Source organism: Bos indicus, chromosome 23 (assembly GCF_029378745.1).
Source record: "Bos indicus isolate NIAB-ARS_2022 breed Sahiwal x Tharparkar chromosome 23, NIAB-ARS_B.indTharparkar_mat_pri_1.0, whole genome shotgun sequence".
Classification (NCBI taxonomy): domain Eukaryota; kingdom Metazoa; phylum Chordata; class Mammalia; order Artiodactyla; family Bovidae; genus Bos; species Bos indicus.
This window is the reverse complement of record NC_091782.1, coordinates 30,224,341-30,242,181: the sequence shown is the minus strand read 5'-3', so window position 1 is coordinate 30,242,181 and position 17,841 is coordinate 30,224,341. Positions and strand designations below refer to the sequence as shown.

Here is a 17,841-nt window from a genome sequence, read left to right as displayed (position 1 = left end):
ATCGGAAGCCGCGGAGGCGCACTGAATGGCGCACTTCGATTGGGCAGCTCCAAAGGGACAACCCACTGCGGTTTCACCACCCACTTCCCGCGTATATTTCCAAGTTGCGACCACAGAGTCTGGATGCCAGCAGCGGATAGAGGGGCTTATCACAGTCGTCGACCTAAGCATGTAGTGCGGCCAGAGCGCCTTCTCGGTCCTCCCAGAAATGGTGTCCGCTGACTCATGAGAAATATAAGGGTTGCGGGCTGCAGTCGTGGCTGAAGACTTCAGTTTGGAGAATAGCCCGTAGGCGTGGCGCTTGAGGACTCACTACAATGGAAGTTCATTTCCTTTTGATTTAACTCATCTAGAAGTCATGTCATTTCCTCCCTGAGAATCCATTCCTGATGGACACTTTGAGGTCATTTTCCTAGAGTAAAGATATCTAGGCAAACGGAGAGAACTCTTTTGTTAACCATATTAAAGGCTGACCGAGGTCTTTGAAGGGCTACAGAATGATAATTTTTATTTTGCTAAATTTCATACTCAGACAAGACAATTTCACAGGAATAATTTAGGAGGACCTTTTGCATTCGTATTCTCACTTCATTCTGACCAGAAATAAGAGTTCTGCGGAGTTAGCTTGCCTAGGCTCCTACGGCTATTGTTAGAGACAAATTGAAACAGTTTAATCGTGAATTCTGAACTCTATTCACTACCACAAAATACATAACTACTTTCACTGTGATTGTGCCTTCAAACATGAACGTTTTAACTGGGTGAAAGTGAAGTCGCACAGTCTTGTCCGACTCTTTGCAACCCGATGGACTGTAGACTATCAGGCTCCTTTGTCCATGGGATTTTCCAGGCAATAGTACTGGAGTGTATTGCCATTTCCTTCTCCAGGGGATCTTTCAAACCCAGGGCTTGAACCCGGGTCTCCCGCATTGTAGACAGATGCTTTACCGGTCTGAGCCACCAGGCAAGTCTTTACTGGGTAGACGAGTCTTAGAGAAATTTATGTTCTTTTATTTAGAAGACGAGAAATGTGTGTTGAATCCAGTGTGAATTGACACCTTGCTATCATCTAACCAAGTGCCTCTTAAGTAAACAGCCCTCTTGCCAATTCAGGAGACGCAGGAGACACGGGTTCGATCTCTGGGCCGGAAAGATTCCGTGTAGAAGGAAATGGCAACCAGCTCCAGTATTCTTGACTGGGAACTCCCATGGACAGAGAAGCCAGGCAGGCTGCAGTCCATGGGGTCGCAAAGAGTCGTACATGACTGAGCACACACTCAGGGAGCCTGATATCCCATGTCCTTTATCATGGTGCTTACCACACTCTAGTGTTTATTTATACACTTCTCACCAAATTGCAAGATCCTGGAGAACAGTGAGCTAATCCTTAATTATTTTTGTATTCCTAGCTTCTGGTTTGGTAGACATTTAATATCTCTCAAGTTGAATTAATCCCTGCGAAGAAACATGCCACTCAGATTTGAGCTCATCCAATTTTTTTCCCATCCTCCTCCCTACCCCTTTTATTTTAATCCCGAGGTTCTTGAAAGGTTGCAATGGTCAACCACCTCTCAGTGAAATCAGCGAACTGAAAAAACACTGACTTCATCAAAGTGCCTATCAGGTATCTCACCCCACAGTTCGCCTCTTAACAGTGTGTTAAATGCGGCTGTAAGGCGCAGATCCCCACATGGACGGAGACTTCCGGCATATCTGCTTCTCTATTCTTGAACATACCTTCCAGACAATTAGTTTTTATACTGAAAAGTCCTTGATGCAATTTTGTTTCTTTCTAAATATTATCATTAGAAAGCTCCCAAGGAAATAGCAGGAAGGCAATGCCCTCCTCCTTCCCGAAGTATCTGGGGGAGCCGCAGCTTACTGGAGTTCATGCCAGTTGGGTCACCAGGGACCAGCTGTTAGAGAGCAGATCAGGGTGCCGCATTTCTCCCCGTTTTCGCTGAGCTAAGCAGTCCTGTCTTCCCAAGAGCTACCGCAGCGGGGAGCTTTCAGGGCGTGCCCCCACTCCACCTTCCAAAGCCTGGCACACCAGGGTTCCCAATTCCTGTACCCTCGAAAACTACTCTCTTTTGATACCAGAAGAGTCTGGCATAGAGGAAGGAACCTTAGCGCCAGGCCGTTTTTCAGTCAAAACACCCAAACCAAAACCCCCAGACCCAGTACCCACCCATTCGTCCTTTCATTTTGCAGCGTGGACAACAATAGAGAACTACAACTCCCAGGCAGGACTGCGCTCGTCCAGCAGGGACCAATGGACGTGTGATACAGGACCGGCACGGACTAATCAGGGCCAGCCTAGTGAGGCTTTGTCTCTCCACCACGGCGCGCGGCGAGTTCTCCCGCCTCCCGGCCCCCGCGCACGCGCGCCCCGCCCTGCCCGCCTTTCCTCCCGCGCCCTCCCCTCTCCTTTCTCCCTCTCAGAACCTTCCTGCCGCCGCGTTCGGACCTCGCTGCTTCAGCCTCCGGGTCCCTTTCCATCTTTCCACCCTGCGACTAGCAGCAGAGAAAAACTAATTCCATAATATTTTTTTGCCCCGTATACACTTTGAGGCGAGCAAAAAGATTAGAATAAATTTTAACAATGAGGGAAATCGTGCACATCCAGGCCGGTCAGTGTGGCAATCAGATCGGTGCCAAGGTAAGGATTTTTAACCTCTTTTGACTGTATTTATTTTTAAGGGGAAAAAAAAAAAAAAAACAGGTATATTATGACGGATGGTTGTAGAACGTTTGCATCTTCCATTCTTAGTCAAGATTTGCCCCTCAAAACTTTTCTATATAAATGCACCTTTGAACCTTAGGATTTGCTTTTGAAAAATGAGGAATTCTTTTTCTTGGCAGGTTCATTTTGGGGAAGCTGTAAAAGCACCCTTCAGGGTTAGGGGGCGGGAAAACCGAGTTTCTGTAAAATTTTACTTAGAAAGGGGATCTCCTAACGGTCCGAGGACCGGGAAGCGAGGGAGATGCGGAAACGGCCCGAGACAAAAGCTAGATGAGGTTTTCCCCATGTGCATCCCCCTTGGCGGGGCTTCGTGGGGCTAAGCCAGAGGGGGAAGGGGCGAGGATGGCGGGCAGCTGCCGAGAGGTCAGATCCAAATGTGGGGGCGCGATGAGCCAGGTGGGCTGGGCGATATCCTTTACAAATGATCAGGAATCCCCGGGCGCCCGCGATCCCCAAGGGGCGGTCCCGCAGTTATTCGTGCATGGAAGGCTAATATGTGCTGGACTAATTTGTTCCTTTTATTTCCCCTTAACAGACTCTTGAGGGCGTGGACAGATAGGGAGAAAGCGCGAGGGGGAAAGAGTCCATTCTTTGAAAGGGTTCCTCAGAACTAGAGAATAGGACAAAGGAAAAAAAAAACCTCATTTAAAGCAAGGCGGTTAAAAGCTAGCAAAGAAATGAAATGTCGAGGCCAAGGGGGAGGGGTGTTTTTTTTTTTTCTTTTTGCGCGCGGTTACAGTGTAGCGGGGGAGGGGCAGGGAGGAAGTGCGGCTGCTACGTTGTAGCAGAAGGGCGGGACCCGGGCGCCCCTGGCGCGCTGGGACAATGCGGCCAGGCCGGCCGGCGGGGGGCGCGCGAGCCCGCGCCAAGCCCCGCCCCTGGCGCGCGGAATTCGCCCTTCGGCCCCGCCCTTGCGCGGCACCTCCCTTTGTCGGCCGCCTGGCGCGTGCGTGCGCCGCGGTCACGTGCAGGGCGGGGTGGGCTCCTGCTGCAGTGGCTCCTTTTCTCTGCCCCCCGTCTCTTTGTGACCAGGGTGACTGCCTCCATCTACCCAGCCCTGTGCCTGCGATCGCCGGGCCCTTTAAGCCACACAGCATCTCACGTCCCAGGCAGTGAAAGCTGCCGTTTTTCCGAAGGTGCATGTGGCTAGTGGAAGGGTGTGGCAGGCAGGCAGGCAGGCAGAAGAAATGCTAGATCCTTGGGGAGGGCCCGCCACAGGCGAATCTGGAGCTAAAATGGCAGTAGGGGAGCATAATTGGCTGGACCCTGAGATGTTGAAGACTTTGCTCTTCCCTGGCAGTTCTGGGAGGTGATCAGTGATGAACATGGCATCGACCCCACCGGCACCTATCATGGGGACAGCGACCTACAACTGGACCGCATCTCCGTGTACTACAATGAAGCCACAGGTGAGGGCAAGAGCTCGGGAAGCAGGGGTCCCATCACTCCCACTTCTCTGGGGTCTCTGCCTCCCCCGGACACCCTTTACCCCCTTAGAATGAATCCATCTACACTCATTGGAGACCTTTCTCGCTTTCCCAGTGGCTCTGCTGCCACCTGGTGGCAGTGTCTGAAATCTCACATTTGGGTCCCCGGCTCTCTCTTGGCCCCAATTTATTTACCTTTATGTCTTCCAGTTTTCATTCTTTTACTTTATTTCTTCTAGGTGGCAAATATGTCCCTCGTGCTATCTTGGTGGATCTAGAACCCGGAACCATGGACTCTGTTCGCTCAGGTCCTTTTGGTCAGATCTTCAGACCAGACAACTTTGTTTTTGGTGAGTTAGGAGATATCAATAGATACTGCTATTCGAGTTATTTGGGTGCAGCAAGAGTTAGAAATGATTGTACTGGAGTTTATACAGCCTTGTGTTTTTAAATCTAATGAAGAGTGGAGGTAGTAATTTAGACAGTAAATTATACAGGGGCAGATATATCATCGGGGAGTTAAGAAGGAAGATAAATCCACTGGCTGTAATCCAAAAGTTGAAAGGTAGAAATGGGGCTGTGTATCTTTCACACTTGACTGAACAAGCTTGCCTTATAACCTCATCGCAGGTCAGTCCGGGGCAGGCAACAACTGGGCCAAGGGCCACTATACAGAGGGAGCCGAGCTGGTTGACTCGGTCCTGGATGTGGTTCGGAAGGAGGCCGAGAGCTGTGACTGCCTGCAGGGCTTCCAGCTGACCCACTCGCTGGGTGGGGGCACTGGCTCCGGAATGGGCACCTTGCTCATCAGCAAGATCCGTGAAGAGTATCCTGACCGCATCATGAACACCTTCAGCGTGGTGCCCTCACCCAAAGTTTCCGACACTGTGGTTGAGCCCTACAACGCCACCCTCTCTGTCCATCAGCTGGTGGAGAACACTGATGAAACCTACTGCATTGACAACGAGGCCCTTTACGACATATGTTTCCGCACCCTCAAGCTGACCACACCAACCTATGGAGACCTGAACCACCTCGTCTCGGCCACCATGAGTGGAGTCACCACTTGCCTCCGCTTTCCTGGCCAGCTCAACGCTGACCTCCGCAAGCTGGCCGTCAACATGGTGCCCTTCCCACGCCTCCACTTCTTCATGCCTGGCTTTGCCCCTCTTACCAGCCGTGGCAGCCAGCAGTATCGGGCCCTCACTGTCCCTGAGCTCACCCAGCAGGTCTTCGATGCCAAGAACATGATGGCTGCCTGTGACCCCCGCCATGGCCGGTACCTCACCGTGGCTGCTGTGTTCCGTGGGCGGATGTCCATGAAGGAGGTAGATGAGCAGATGCTCAACGTGCAGAATAAGAACAGCAGCTACTTCGTGGAATGGATCCCCAACAACGTCAAGACAGCTGTTTGCGACATCCCACCCCGTGGTCTGAAGATGGCAGTCACCTTCATTGGCAACAGCACAGCCATCCAGGAGCTGTTCAAGCGCATCTCGGAGCAGTTCACGGCCATGTTCCGCCGGAAGGCCTTCCTCCACTGGTACACAGGTGAGGGCATGGACGAGATGGAGTTCACCGAGGCTGAGAGCAACATGAACGACCTCGTCTCCGAGTACCAGCAGTACCAGGATGCCACCGCAGAAGAGGAAGAGGATTTCGGTGAGGAGGCCGAAGAGGAGGCCTAAGGCCAAGTCCCTATCACCTTAGGCTTCTTAATCCCCTCAGCCTTCTTCCTCAAGACCCCTTTCCTCTCCCTCAGAATTTGCATTTTCTGCATCTATCTTGTTTTTCTTTTTTGGGGGGGATTCTAGAACAGTGCCTGGCACATAATAGGCGCTCAATAAATATTTGTTGTTTGTTGAATGTCTCTTCTCTCTTTCCACTTTTGGGGAGCCTAGATTTTCTGCATTCTGGGTAACCCTGTCAATTTTCTTTCTGGTGCCCACTCCTCCCATCTGTCCAGTTAACATTTCCCTCTCTGTTTTCGAGATAGCTCTCCAAGAGGCTGGGGTTCCTCAAATCTCATTTAGAACCGTGTGCTGAAAACCTGGATTGGTGACTGCCATCCTAGGCCGATGTGCTGGCCCAGGGGAAGGAAACTGAGCGAGTAGAAGTCCCTACCAGAAAGGGTTGGGTTTGGAGAGGGGCATCCAGGGTACTGAAGTCCTAGGTGCCAGGTATCTCCCCGCTCCTCTCAGCTTGTGCAGAGGTGTTGACAGTATTATCTTCATTTTCAGTCTCCTTCCAAGTTCTGTCCTAAGCTATTACCTTTGCAAGTTTCTGGCCCCCACCCTATCAAGTGGGAATCCCTTCCTCTTCCACTTTATCTCCTTCATAATAACGTTGAATTCCCTCCTTTCTCCTGTTTGAGAAAGGGGGTCAAGAGAAGCAAGAGATAGCCTTGGTCTCTTAAGTCTCCAGAAAGCCCCTCCCCACCCCATCTTATCAAAAAAAAATGATACGTATCAACCCCTTCTGTACTTATATGGAAAGGTATGTGCTGCCACCTAAACGTCATTCCCCAGACAGGGGACAGAACACCTTCCATCTTTTGGCAAACATCTCATCTCTCCTGCTACTGCTTCCCCACTTCTTGATTTTGTCCTATTCTACACTTCAGATTTCTATTGTGTTGAACTTGCTGCTTTTTTTCATATTGAAAAGATGACATTGCCCCAAGAGCCAAAAATAAATGGGAACTGAAAAGAATCTCGCAGCACGTGTGCTCATTCAGGGAAAGATCGCTGGTGAAGGAGGCATGGGGCTCCAGGTCAGTTGTACAATATACTCTGCTCCCTATAAACAGGTGAGAATATCCTTACACCTTAATCCCTGGTACCCTGTCTTAGTAACTGGGATAGATGCTCAGATGTGAGGAGATCTAGGGATAGAAAGGAGAAATGAGGTGAATGTCATATAAGTGGTTGCCAGATAAGCATCCCCTTGAACTTGGAGAAATAGAGATTCTCCCACCTGCCCAGATGTACTGAACCAAAAGTGGGTTGGACCCCAGCAGTCTGTTTTTAACAGTGCTCCAGAAGAATCTTGGGAGATGCACAGACACTGTTTACCACTTGGAACACACAGTACCTCCTGGGTTCCTTTCAGTTATGGATATATGGGTTTTCTCAGCCTAAGGCAAAAATCACCTGGGGAGGGGTGGTGTCATATCATAGTCCCATTCTAAACTGACACTAGTGTTCCACCTAATAACTCCTGCTACAAAGAGCACAGTGAAGTCTCAAATTTCCCTTTATTATCAGTAATTCTAGGGACTAACATAATTACTGATACTGCTGCTACTTAAGGATGCTTTTCTGACTATAATGAATTTCAGGGTAGAGTGGGGGTATTCTACAACTCTTAACAGTACAAGTAATTACTGCTTCGCTCCCACTGTAAAAAGCACATTGAATGCAAGAGAGAAAGCTACACTCTAGCGTTCATTTTGAATTAGTTACACCGAATTAAGTATCAGTACTTACTGATTTATTTGACAAAGTTGAGACCTGCAGACCATCCCTTAAGATTTGGTCAGGGAAGAATTCTGGACAACAGGCTTAGTTTAAATAAGTTGGGGGTAGGTCATCAGAAGGCATGGGAGCCCTAGGGGATTGGCAGTCTTGGCAGTATGGGATTGGGAAAGGGAACAATTCCCTTCCAAGGCAAGGCACAGGCTATTTGGCAAGGAGAGGTGATGTGCTCAGGGAGCCAGCTGAAGTGCGTGCAATAACGGGACCATTCAGGCAACTTGAGTTATGAGATGGGGCATCACGAAGGTCCAGGGTTCAGGCTGTTCGCAGAGGCTTGTGGTTCACCTGGCAAAAAAACAACTGTGGTGACTGTGTGAACCAGGTACCTGTTCTCCCAGGCTCCCATCTGGACGAATGGGCTGCAGGGAAGACATTCTTACAGAAGTATTCTAGTTTTTCCTAGTACCCTATCTCACTGCCTTTGCCAAGCAGTCATTCAGATTCTTGCATGAGTGAAGAAAGGGGTGAAGGGGGCCAGATCTCTACAGGCCCTCAGGGAGACTCCAAGGAACCCAGCTCAAAGGTCACTGATTCAGCTCAGTGCTTTTATTTACATAGGCATTTATTTAACACACTCTTCATATAGTACTATGTGCTAGGCACTAAACACTCCAGGTATTTACCCATTTAATCCCCTTAACAATTCAACAGGGTGGTTACTTTTTGACCTGGCTTTAAGGTGAGGAAACAAGTGCAGAGAAGATGAACTTGTCTAAGGTCAGCTGGCATGCACTTCAGCCAGGATTCACACAACAGTCTGGCTCCAGATCCCACTCCCTGATCTCTACCATAACCAACAGGTGACTAAACGGGCACCAAGGAAAGCAGTGATACACCTTGGAATTCAACGTCAACAGGCTGTCACCAGTTCCTTCTGCTAGTGGGTTAGTTCCCTAGTGACTCAGAAGATAGTCTGCCTGCAATGCAGGAGATCCAGGTTCGATCCCTGGGTCAAGAAGATACCCTGGAGAAGGGCATGGCAACTCCAGTATTCTTGCCTGAAGAATTCCATGGACAGAGAAGCCTGGTGGGCTACATACAGTTCATAGGGTTGGATCGAGTTGGACACAACTGAGCTACACACGCACACAGCCACACATACACAGCCACAGCCACACACAGATACACACACACACGTGTGTGTGTGACCAAGAAGAGCAGAGGCTCTAGAGACAGCAGGCCTGGGTTTGAAGCCCAGCTTCACCATGTATGAATGACATGGGCTAAACTGAAAGTTCAGTCACTTTGTAAAACCCTACACACCCCAAAGGAAGTTTTAAAAAGTTTTTTAAACCATTTGTGCAGGAGCTTAGCACTCTGTCTGGCACATGGAAAGCAATGACTAAATGTCAGCAGCCCCAGGCCTCCTGGGTGCTAGCCCCACGCTGGGCCCGCTGTGTCATGTGCCACAGGAACCTGGCAATTCGGCTCCCAGCCCCACCCTAGAAACCCTCACCTGGGAGATGCTGACGCCTGTGAGTCTCTCAACACTCTCTGGCAGGCGGCTCAGGATGTCCAGCACTTCCCCGGTCACTTTGGCTGCTCCCATGGCCCCACTTCCACTGGACACCAGTGTGATCTTATTGGCTGAGGTCAAGGGACCACTGATCTCCTCTGCCACCTGGTAGGTAAGATGTCCACTCAGCACCAGGGTCTTACCACACCCATCCTAAGACTCCTTACTCTGGGTTTTTAAGACCTGTGTTCTTCGCTTTTGTGAGCATCACCCTTCCTTGTTCTGGTCACTGGCTGGTAATTCCCGCCCCTAATTCATGGCCCCTAGCCTGGTTCTCCCCTGGCCCCTCGTTCCCTCCTGTCCCTCCACTGCTCTTGTCCATATGCCCTCCACCGCCCCCACCCCCATCCCTACCCCAGACCTGGGGCAGCTTCTCCAGCAGCATGTCCAGCTGAGCAGCCTCCTGGTACAGCTGGAATGCTTCTGCCTTCTTGGCCATCTGCTCAGCCTCGGCCCTGGCTCGGGCCCCTATAGCAAAGGCCTCGGCTTCTCCACGCATCTGAGGAGGGTACAAGACACGTGAGATACGGTAGGTAAGGATGAGAGACCCCAGCACCAGCAGCACCCCACTCCCTCCATCAGTTGGCTAACTCACCCGCACAGCCTCGGCTTCTGCCTCCGCCTGCATGATCAGCTGGGACCTGGGCAAAGGGGCGTGGAGGGGGTAGTTGAAGAATAGCCCTTGCTCTGGGAGAAAGATTCGGCAGGAGGAGGACAGGTAGAAAAGGCCTCAGCTTTTTGTCTGGGGGCGCCCAGGTGGTGAAAGAACCCTGAGGGGGGCAGGGAGGGGTGTTTACTTCTCTGCCTCCGCCAGGCGCTCCAGCTTGTAGCGCTCGGCTTCCGCCGGCTTGCGCACGCGGGCCTCCAGCTCCTTCTCCCGGCGGGCGATCTCCTGCTCCTGCACTGCCACCTGCTGGGCCCGCTCCACCACCTGCACCTGCACCCGCTGCTCCTCGATCTGCTGTTTCGTCTTGGCCACCTGCGTAGGAGGAATGCTCAGAGTCAGATCTGCGGTTTCGTCTTGGCCACCTGCGTAGGAGGGATGCTCAGAGTCAGAGTTGCGGAGCAAGCGCCTGGGAAGCAGGGAGGGCCACGGCTCCAGGGCAGGATATTAACATAGAGCACACCACGTGCAGCTGGTCTCCGTGGGCTCAGCCTGCCCAGTGCGGTCCATTTCTGGGACAGATCTGAGGTATGGCCTGGGGAGGGGTCTGGTCCTCCCCCAACAGGGCCAATATCCATGGTTAGGGCTGTTCCCCAGGCAGTCTTAGCTAGCTTCAGGGCTGGATAGGGCTGCAACCCAGCCCGTTTGCCCTCAGGCCAGGTGAAGCATCTCTCCGCTGAGCTCCCCATCACCCTATTTCTCCACCAAGTCTTCCTGTAGAGTATGAGCGCCTGGAGGGCACTGCACGCATGGTGACCATCCCTCACCTCCAAGTCCAGCCATTTCTCTCCATCAGTGTAGCGGTTATCTTAGTGGCAACTGGCAACTGGCTTCTGAATAGCCTCTCGCCAGCTTTTGGGGAGTAGCGGGACGGTGTGTGTGTGTTTATCTTTTGTAGGTCGTCCAAATTCAAAAGAAAAAAAGTAAAGCAAGATCTCTTCCCACCTATTTCTCAAGCCACCTGGTTGGTTGCCTTCCTCTCAAACAACCACTGTGACCAGCTTGTTGTGTATCCTTCCAGGGCTACTGTAAGCAACTACAAGGCTATGTACACATCACAGACTACTTCCTCTTACTTAGGCAGATTTCATTTTCTTGTTCCTTGGAGAGTACAGGGGTCAGAAGGCTCTTGCCAACATGTCGGTGAGCAGAGGTCTGGAGGAAGAACATACTTCTTGCCTCATTGCTCTGGCTTAGCCATGCACCATCTTGCCTGTGATATATCCACATGAGAGATGGAGCCCCTGCCTTTAAAGGGCCCATGTGTTCATTCCAGAGGAAAGGGGCTTCTAGACGTGGTACCTTGTCCTCTTTGACCCTAAAATTTCAAACCTGTTCCAAATTGGACTAGTTAACGCTTGACCTCAGGGTGCAGCATCATGGTGCTCCTGTGTTAGAGCCCCCACTTCCACCCCCTTCTTTCTCTTCTTTAGACCCAGCCTCCAGCCATTCCCTCAGAAAGAGTACATGGGATATGTTTTTTGAGATCTTGCTTCTGTGGGTTTTTGATTTCGTTCTTTTATTTGAATGATGATTAAGTTGAGTACAGGTTGTGAAAGTGAAAGTGTTAGTCGCTAAGTCGCGCCTGACTCTTTGCAACCCCACGGACTGGTAGTCCACCAGGCTCCTCTGTCCATGAGATTCTCCAAGCAAGAATACTGGAGTGGGCTGCCATTCCCTTCTCCAGGGGATCTTCACAACACAAGAATCAAACCAGGGTCTCCTGCATTGCAGGTAGAGTCTTTACCGCCTGAGCCACCAGGGAAGCCCCGAGTTCAGTTTACTATGCTGTTATTAATTTTCCACCAGAATTTTGAAGGCATTGCTCCATGGTCCTCTAGCTTCTTGAGAAATCTGAAGTCATTCTGCTGCTTGACATCTCTTCATTCTCTCTGGAAGCTTTTAGTTCTTTCATCCTTGGTGTTCTGAAATTTCACAGTGATGTGCTTCAAGGCAGATGTTTTTCATCCACTATGTTAGGTACTTGGTGGATCATTCAATCTAGAAAGTCAGATAAACATGTCTGATTTTTTTCACTGATGATTTCCTTCCATTTTGTTCTGTTGCATCTCCTGGTCTGGCCTCTAATATTCTTTCCTAATTTTTCCATCTGTTTTGTTCTATTTTCCGACAAATTTATTAGAATTTCTCTTCCATTGTTTTTTTTGTTTTTTTTTTTTTTCCATTTCTGCCACCTTATTAATTTCTAAAAGCTCTTTGTTTTCTGTGTCCTGATTTGCTGGATATGAATTATTCTTTTATCTTACTGAGGATATTACTTTTTAAGCTTTCTTCTCTCTGCATAGCACATATCCTTCAAACTGCTTTGCTCTGCTTGTGGTTTTGGCCTGTCCTTGTTGCAGGATCCTTCATATGTCAGGGAGTCTGTGCTTGTCTGCTCACAGGGAGGAAGGTCAGAAACACTGAAGGGAAGCTCTGGGTATGTGGGTGAGGCTCGGAGGCTTTGAGCTTCACTCTAGGGTGACCCGGGTAGTTCATCTGCTGAGGAACCTCTGATTCAGGACCTTCAAGTCTTTCATATTGGGTTGGTCATGTTCCCCAGAGCAATCTTTTGATCTCTTCTTTGGAATATGCGGGTTCTGGGAGCCATGTGGAATAAGGGGCTGGGGAAGCGGTCGGTATTCAGCATTCAATAGGCAGTCTCTTCATGCCTGTTACTGGGAGAGGGAGCATCACTCAGAGGCAGACAGCTCTGAGAAGTCACTTTTCACCTGTTTCTCCTCATTTCAACCAACTTATCCCAGCTCCAGAGGCCCCTGGAGCTGACAACTTCTGTGCCTCAGGTCATTTCATTGTTTTCTCCCCTGCAGCTTTGTGCTCAGCTGTCTCGGACACTTCTTGAGTCGTCAGTTGCCCCGACTTTCCAGCTTCCACAGTGATGCCATGGTTTCTGTTCCTTCTGTTCCTATTCGCTCCACCTTTTTTTTTTCTCTCCCAATTACTCTATGTGAATTTAATGAGATTTTAAGAGGGAGTGCAATTAGCTGCATTTATGCCATTCACAGCTTTGACAAACCTAATTCATCTTCTTGCTTCCTCTGTTTTCTTTTGACAATCCATTCTCAATGCAGCAGCTGGACTAATCTTTGTAAAAATGTAAACTAGACCAGAGTACTTCCCTTCCTGAAGTTCTCCAATAGTTTCCCATCGTGCTTTGAATCTTCTTCTAAGTTTCCATCTGTTGTTGTGTGCTTAGTTGCTCAGTCATGTCCTACTCTTTGCAACCCCACGGACTGTAACCCACCAGGCTCCTTTGTCCACGGTGACTCTCCAGGCAAGAATACTGGCTCCCCAAACCCTAGGAGATCTGCTTCCCTCTGCCTCTCCTCACTCACAGCACACTAGTCATGCTGGATCAGAAACCTCCTTTGTGTTCCTGGGACACAACCCCTCTTTTTACATCAAGATCTTTGCATGTGCTAGTCCCCTGCCTAGTCACTTGCCATATATATAAATTCTATTTGAACAGCACTGGACTAGAACGTTCTTAGCTCACAACTCTTTACATTGCTGGCTCTTTATCATCTTCAGGGTTATCTTATATATCATTTTCTCACAGAAGGTTTCTCTGATCATCCCCAACCTAACAGAGTACCCCCTCCAATAGAATACCACCAATTTATTTCCTTCATAGCAGTTGAACAACTTAATTAGAGCCAATGAAGATTATTTATTTGCTTATTAGTTGTCTCATATATTATAATGTAAAGCTCCATGAGGGCAGGAATTTTATTCTATCTCATTCATACTTATATACTCACCTCCAAAACAATGCCTGGCATATAGTAGGCATTTAATAGATCTCTGTTGAATAAATCCTTATTTTTCCAGCACCTAGCACAAAATCTGACACAAAACGAGGGACTAATAAAAGTTGAACAGAACCCAAACCAGGCTATCCTTTGATTAGCAGACAAGGAAAGCCATGTTGAGAAGATAAAGTCCCACCCAAGCTGGTGGTTTTCACTAAATCAATACTTCTCAAACTTCAATGTGTACATGAATCACCTAGAGATTTTGTTAAAATATAGATTCTGATTTGGTCTGTTGGGCTGGAGCCTCGGATTTTGTATTTATAACAAGCTCCCCAGGGATATGCTGTTGCTGGGAGGCAGACCACACTTTGAGCAGTGAGTACTATGCCACACTCAGGCACCTATCAAGCCACTCAGGGATTTAATATCATAACTAAAGATGTGTTACACTTAATGCTTTCAGCCTACACCAACTCTTGGCAAAAATGAATTTCATAATATTGGGTAAAGGTCTCAAAGTACAGTTGATTCTCATTATTCATGGTAGTTCCGGTTTTCACAAAGTAGCCATGAACACTGAATTAACCAATACTTATTGTGGGATCTTAGTTCCCCAACCAGGGATCGACCCCTGCACTGGAAGCACAGAGTTTTAACCACTGGATTGTCAGGAAAGTCCTATGTATCTTTGTTTTATGCATTTCTGCGTAAAGACACCATATGTAATGTATTTGTTGATTCATTAGCAATGAACTCACATCCAACAGCACTATAACTCATGCCCGAAAGCAGCTTATCTAACACATGTATATTCTCCATCAAGCACATCAAGTCTTCTTGGACTTAGGAACTCTAGACGGCACTCAGCACCACACTTGGGGGCATTTTGAACTGTGAAATCACCAACACAGAGCACAAAAGTGCAAAATATGTAGCAGTGAACATACTGCGAAAATGACATTGTTTACAGTAGGAGCTAAAACAAGGAAAAAACATCTTGTTCAACTGAGAGGCACGTTATCAGGCAACTCAAATTTTTCTCCACTCTGTGCATGTCTGCAAATGGTCATCAAGACAAAGAGCACTAGGGAAACCATTACTCTTTTAGCATTTAAACCAGTGCTCATTTAGCATTAGCTCTTTAGAATATTTTAGCATTGAGGCAAATTCTCAAATACAAGATCTGCAAATGATGAGTATCAACTACACTTTGCTGCATTATCAAGGCTCCCACAGGTCACTTTGTGGGATTCAGAGTCCAAGTCCATGTTTCTCTTCCTCACACCCTCTGTGATCACCAGGGCTGCTGGGAGCCTTGGAGGACTGTCGTGCAAATGAGAAAAAGGCACCCGTTCCTCTGGGGAGATGCAGACCCATTCACGCACAGCTTGGGGAGTGGAGCACAGGCCGATCTGAGCTCTGGTTCACCCTTCATCCAGGTGCCCTTGCCCAGGACACAACCCGCCCCAAGCCCCTGATCAGCCCTATCTACACCCCCTTTCTAGGCCTTTTCTTTGCTTTTCAGCTGAAACATTTAGGTCTTTTAAATCTTCCTCATATGGAGGAGTTGGGTCAGAAACCGAGAGTCAAAATAAGGGGATCAAAGTCAGGATATGAGAGAGAGTGGTGGCCTGAGAAGAACAGGGAGGGAGTGAAATCCAGCCTGGCCACAGGGCCAGCATGGGGACTCTGACCTGAAGTTGGTAGGCCAGGTCAGCCTGTGCTCGGCGCGTGTTGACTTCGATGTCGTATGCGGCCTTCTTCAGCTCGTAGTCCCTCTGTGCCTTGGCCATCTCAATCTCACTCAGGTACTGAGCAGACACCTTTTCCTGCTTGGCTTTGGCCTCCTGTTCATGCAGAGATTGGGTAGGACATCAGAGAAGGCAGAAGAAGGCCCAAGGGAGAGAGCCTGCTCTCCGCCGAGCTCCTCCATCTTCGCCCTGGGCCCGGCCTCATCTACATCCTCTGCCAACCCTGCTTCACTGGCCTCACGCCACCCCCTCTCCCATCAGGTACACAAAAAGCCCTCGGAAACTAAGCAACCCCCAGCTCTCTCACCCGGATCCCGGCATCTCTTTTGGCCTCTGCTTCCCCAATCCGAGCATCTTTTTGGACCTGAGCTGTTCGAGCCTTCCCCAAGGAGTGCAAATAGTCCTGTGGGAGAGATGCAGATGTCACAATCCTCAGAAGGGAAGGTTTACCAGATGGGAGCAGGGAAGTAGGGAGGACCAACTGCTGAGGTTTACCTGATCGTCGTGAATGTCCTTCAGGGTATAGCTGACCACGCTGATGCCCATGTTGACCAGGTCTGAGGAGGCCACTTTGAAAACCTGCTCTGAGAATTTCTGCCTGTCCTTATAGATTTCCTGGGATAACAGGATGGAAAGAAGAAGGAAGGGACATGCTCAGATCCTCTGGCCACCATCTTCCTCAGACTAGTTGGGTTCTTAGGCCCCTTGCACTCTGGCATCCCTTCCCGATCTCTCCCTGCCCTCAGGCCCACCTCCACGGTCATGTGGGCCATGATAGCCCTCTGGTGGCCCTCCAGTGTCTCCAGCGCGATGTGGGCGATCTCTGCCTCCGTCTTCCCCAGGAACATCTGGCAGGCGGCGGCCAGCATCTCCTTGTTCTGGCCCTGGATCTTTACCTGTAGCCAGAACAGAGTTGGGGAGGGTGTGGGGAAGACCTCCTGAAACCAGAGTACAGGCAGGTGCCTTGGGGATCCCTGGAGAAGTGGAGACTCGCAGAGAAATTTCTCCACAGGCAGAGATAGGGAAAGCCAATGTGAGAAGATTCTTAATGTCTGGGGACACAGAAGATGCTGGGTGGGGGAATGGGCTTTGGGGGAAAGGCTCTGAAAGCCTCACCTGGGCAATGCCAGTGACTGAGATGGGGACCCCATGGCGAGTGTAAACCTTTTCACTCTTGACATTGAGGGTCAGTGTGTTGAGTGAGATCCTAAGGGAAAGAGAAGGGATGGACAGCGTGAAAAGGAAGAAAGGGAGAAAACGGGCGTTCCCTTTCCCCAGTTTTCTTGCTACCTACCTCTGGATTTGCTGGATGCAAGGCAGGACAAAGACACGGCCTCCAGCCACCATGACTGGGGGGCTCCGGCAGAAACCTGCAAGGGGAGGGGGCAGTGAGCTGTGGTGGCCCGTGGCCGCGGTAGAACTGTAACGTGGGGAGACAGAACTTGGGAAGGGAGCGCGAAGCAACCTCCACGAGGAAAGCTGGAAGCTGACAGGGGCCAGGGGCAGTCCAGGCCTTGGAAGGCTACGCAAGGACTAATCACAAGTGGGTGGCATGCAGCCATCGTGGGCGGGGTGGACAGAAGGCCTGGCTCTGGGGAACTGGTAGGGAGACAGGGAAGAGACCTCTGCAGGGGGGGGGCTCACTGGCTGAGCAGAAAACAATACTTACCGGAGACCACCATGGCCTCATTTGGGCCACAGGTGAAAAACATGGCTCAGGCTGGAGCTGGAGGAGGGGGAGAGAAAGCCTTTGCGGATGCGAAGGGGCGCCGCGCAGTCCACAGGAGCGAACTCTTTCCCTTTCCAGTCAGTCACGCCCAGCCTGCAGACGCCGAGGCCCAGGATCTTCCGCAACCCCGGATCCGCTAAGGCTTTTTCTGTGAAATTTCGCAGACAGCCAGCGATTCTCAGCCGCTCACCGCGCCCCACCTTCAGTGATATGAAGCTCTCTGGACCCGGAGAGGTCCCCAGACCCTTGCGTTACCCTCCCTGTTCCTCTGCAACCCACTCCATCTCCCCTCCCCCACCTACCTTCCCGGACTCGGGCGGCGGCCCGGCTGGGGTCCCGGGGAGGGCGGGGCTACGTAGGGGACCTGGGAGTCTAGCAGGTGCCACCCGTGTAGGGTCTCCCTGGGAGCTGGGCCCGCGCCCCCAACCCAGCCGCACCCTACTGCTGCTGCAGACGCGACCCCGCCCCCCGCGGAGGACCACCCCCTCCACCCTACCCCCGGCCTCCGGCGTCCGACCCGCCCCTTTCCCGGCAGGCCCAGCTCAGATCCGCAGCCCTCGAGAGCTGCAGAAGCGGCCCCGGAAAGGGGGAGGAGGCCCCACTTAGCCGCCCTTCCGGGGCCGGAAGTCCCGCCCAGGCCGCCCCACGCCCCGCCCCGCGCGACGTGACTTCCCTGAGTCCCGCACCCGGGGAGAGGGA

At 50.6% G+C, this 17,841-nt stretch overlaps 2 protein-coding genes across 6 annotated transcripts; one reads left to right on the top strand and one right to left on the bottom strand.

The window, feature by feature from the left end:
• Positions 1-2,421: 2,421 nt before the first annotated feature.
• TUBB (tubulin beta class I) lies at positions 2,422-6,036 on the top strand. Its single transcript, XM_019985815.2, has 4 exons — positions 2,422-2,659; positions 4,044-4,152; positions 4,410-4,520; positions 4,801-6,036. Exons 1-4 carry the CDS (start codon positions 2,603-2,605, stop codon positions 5,856-5,858), a joined length of 1,335 nt encoding a protein of 444 aa, XP_019841374.2. The 5' UTR covers positions 2,422-2,602; the 3' UTR covers positions 5,859-6,036.
• Positions 4,800-17,774, bottom strand: FLOT1 (flotillin 1). 5 transcript variants are annotated; one of them, XM_070777476.1, is made up of 13 exons: positions 17,639-17,774; positions 17,083-17,290; positions 16,708-16,783; positions 16,530-16,620; positions 16,166-16,309; positions 15,909-16,028; positions 15,721-15,816; positions 15,357-15,509; positions 10,020-10,201; positions 9,818-9,863; positions 9,584-9,721; positions 9,163-9,327; positions 4,800-7,991 (listed from the first exon to the last, which is right to left on the bottom strand). In XM_070777476.1, exons 2-13 carry the CDS (start codon positions 17,123-17,125, stop codon positions 7,962-7,964), a joined length of 1,284 nt encoding a protein of 427 aa, XP_070633577.1. In that variant the 5' UTR covers positions 17,126-17,290; positions 17,639-17,774; the 3' UTR covers positions 4,800-7,961. The 5 variants fall into 5 exon arrangements, with proteins under 5 accessions (XP_070633577.1, XP_070633576.1, XP_070633575.1 ...); XM_070777475.1 differs by lacking the exon at positions 17,639-17,774 and adding an exon at positions 17,445-17,613 and having other exon boundaries at positions 17,083-17,342; XM_070777474.1 differs by lacking the exon at positions 17,639-17,774 and adding an exon at positions 17,445-17,613.
• Between the last annotated feature and the right edge of the window lie 67 nt (positions 17,775-17,841).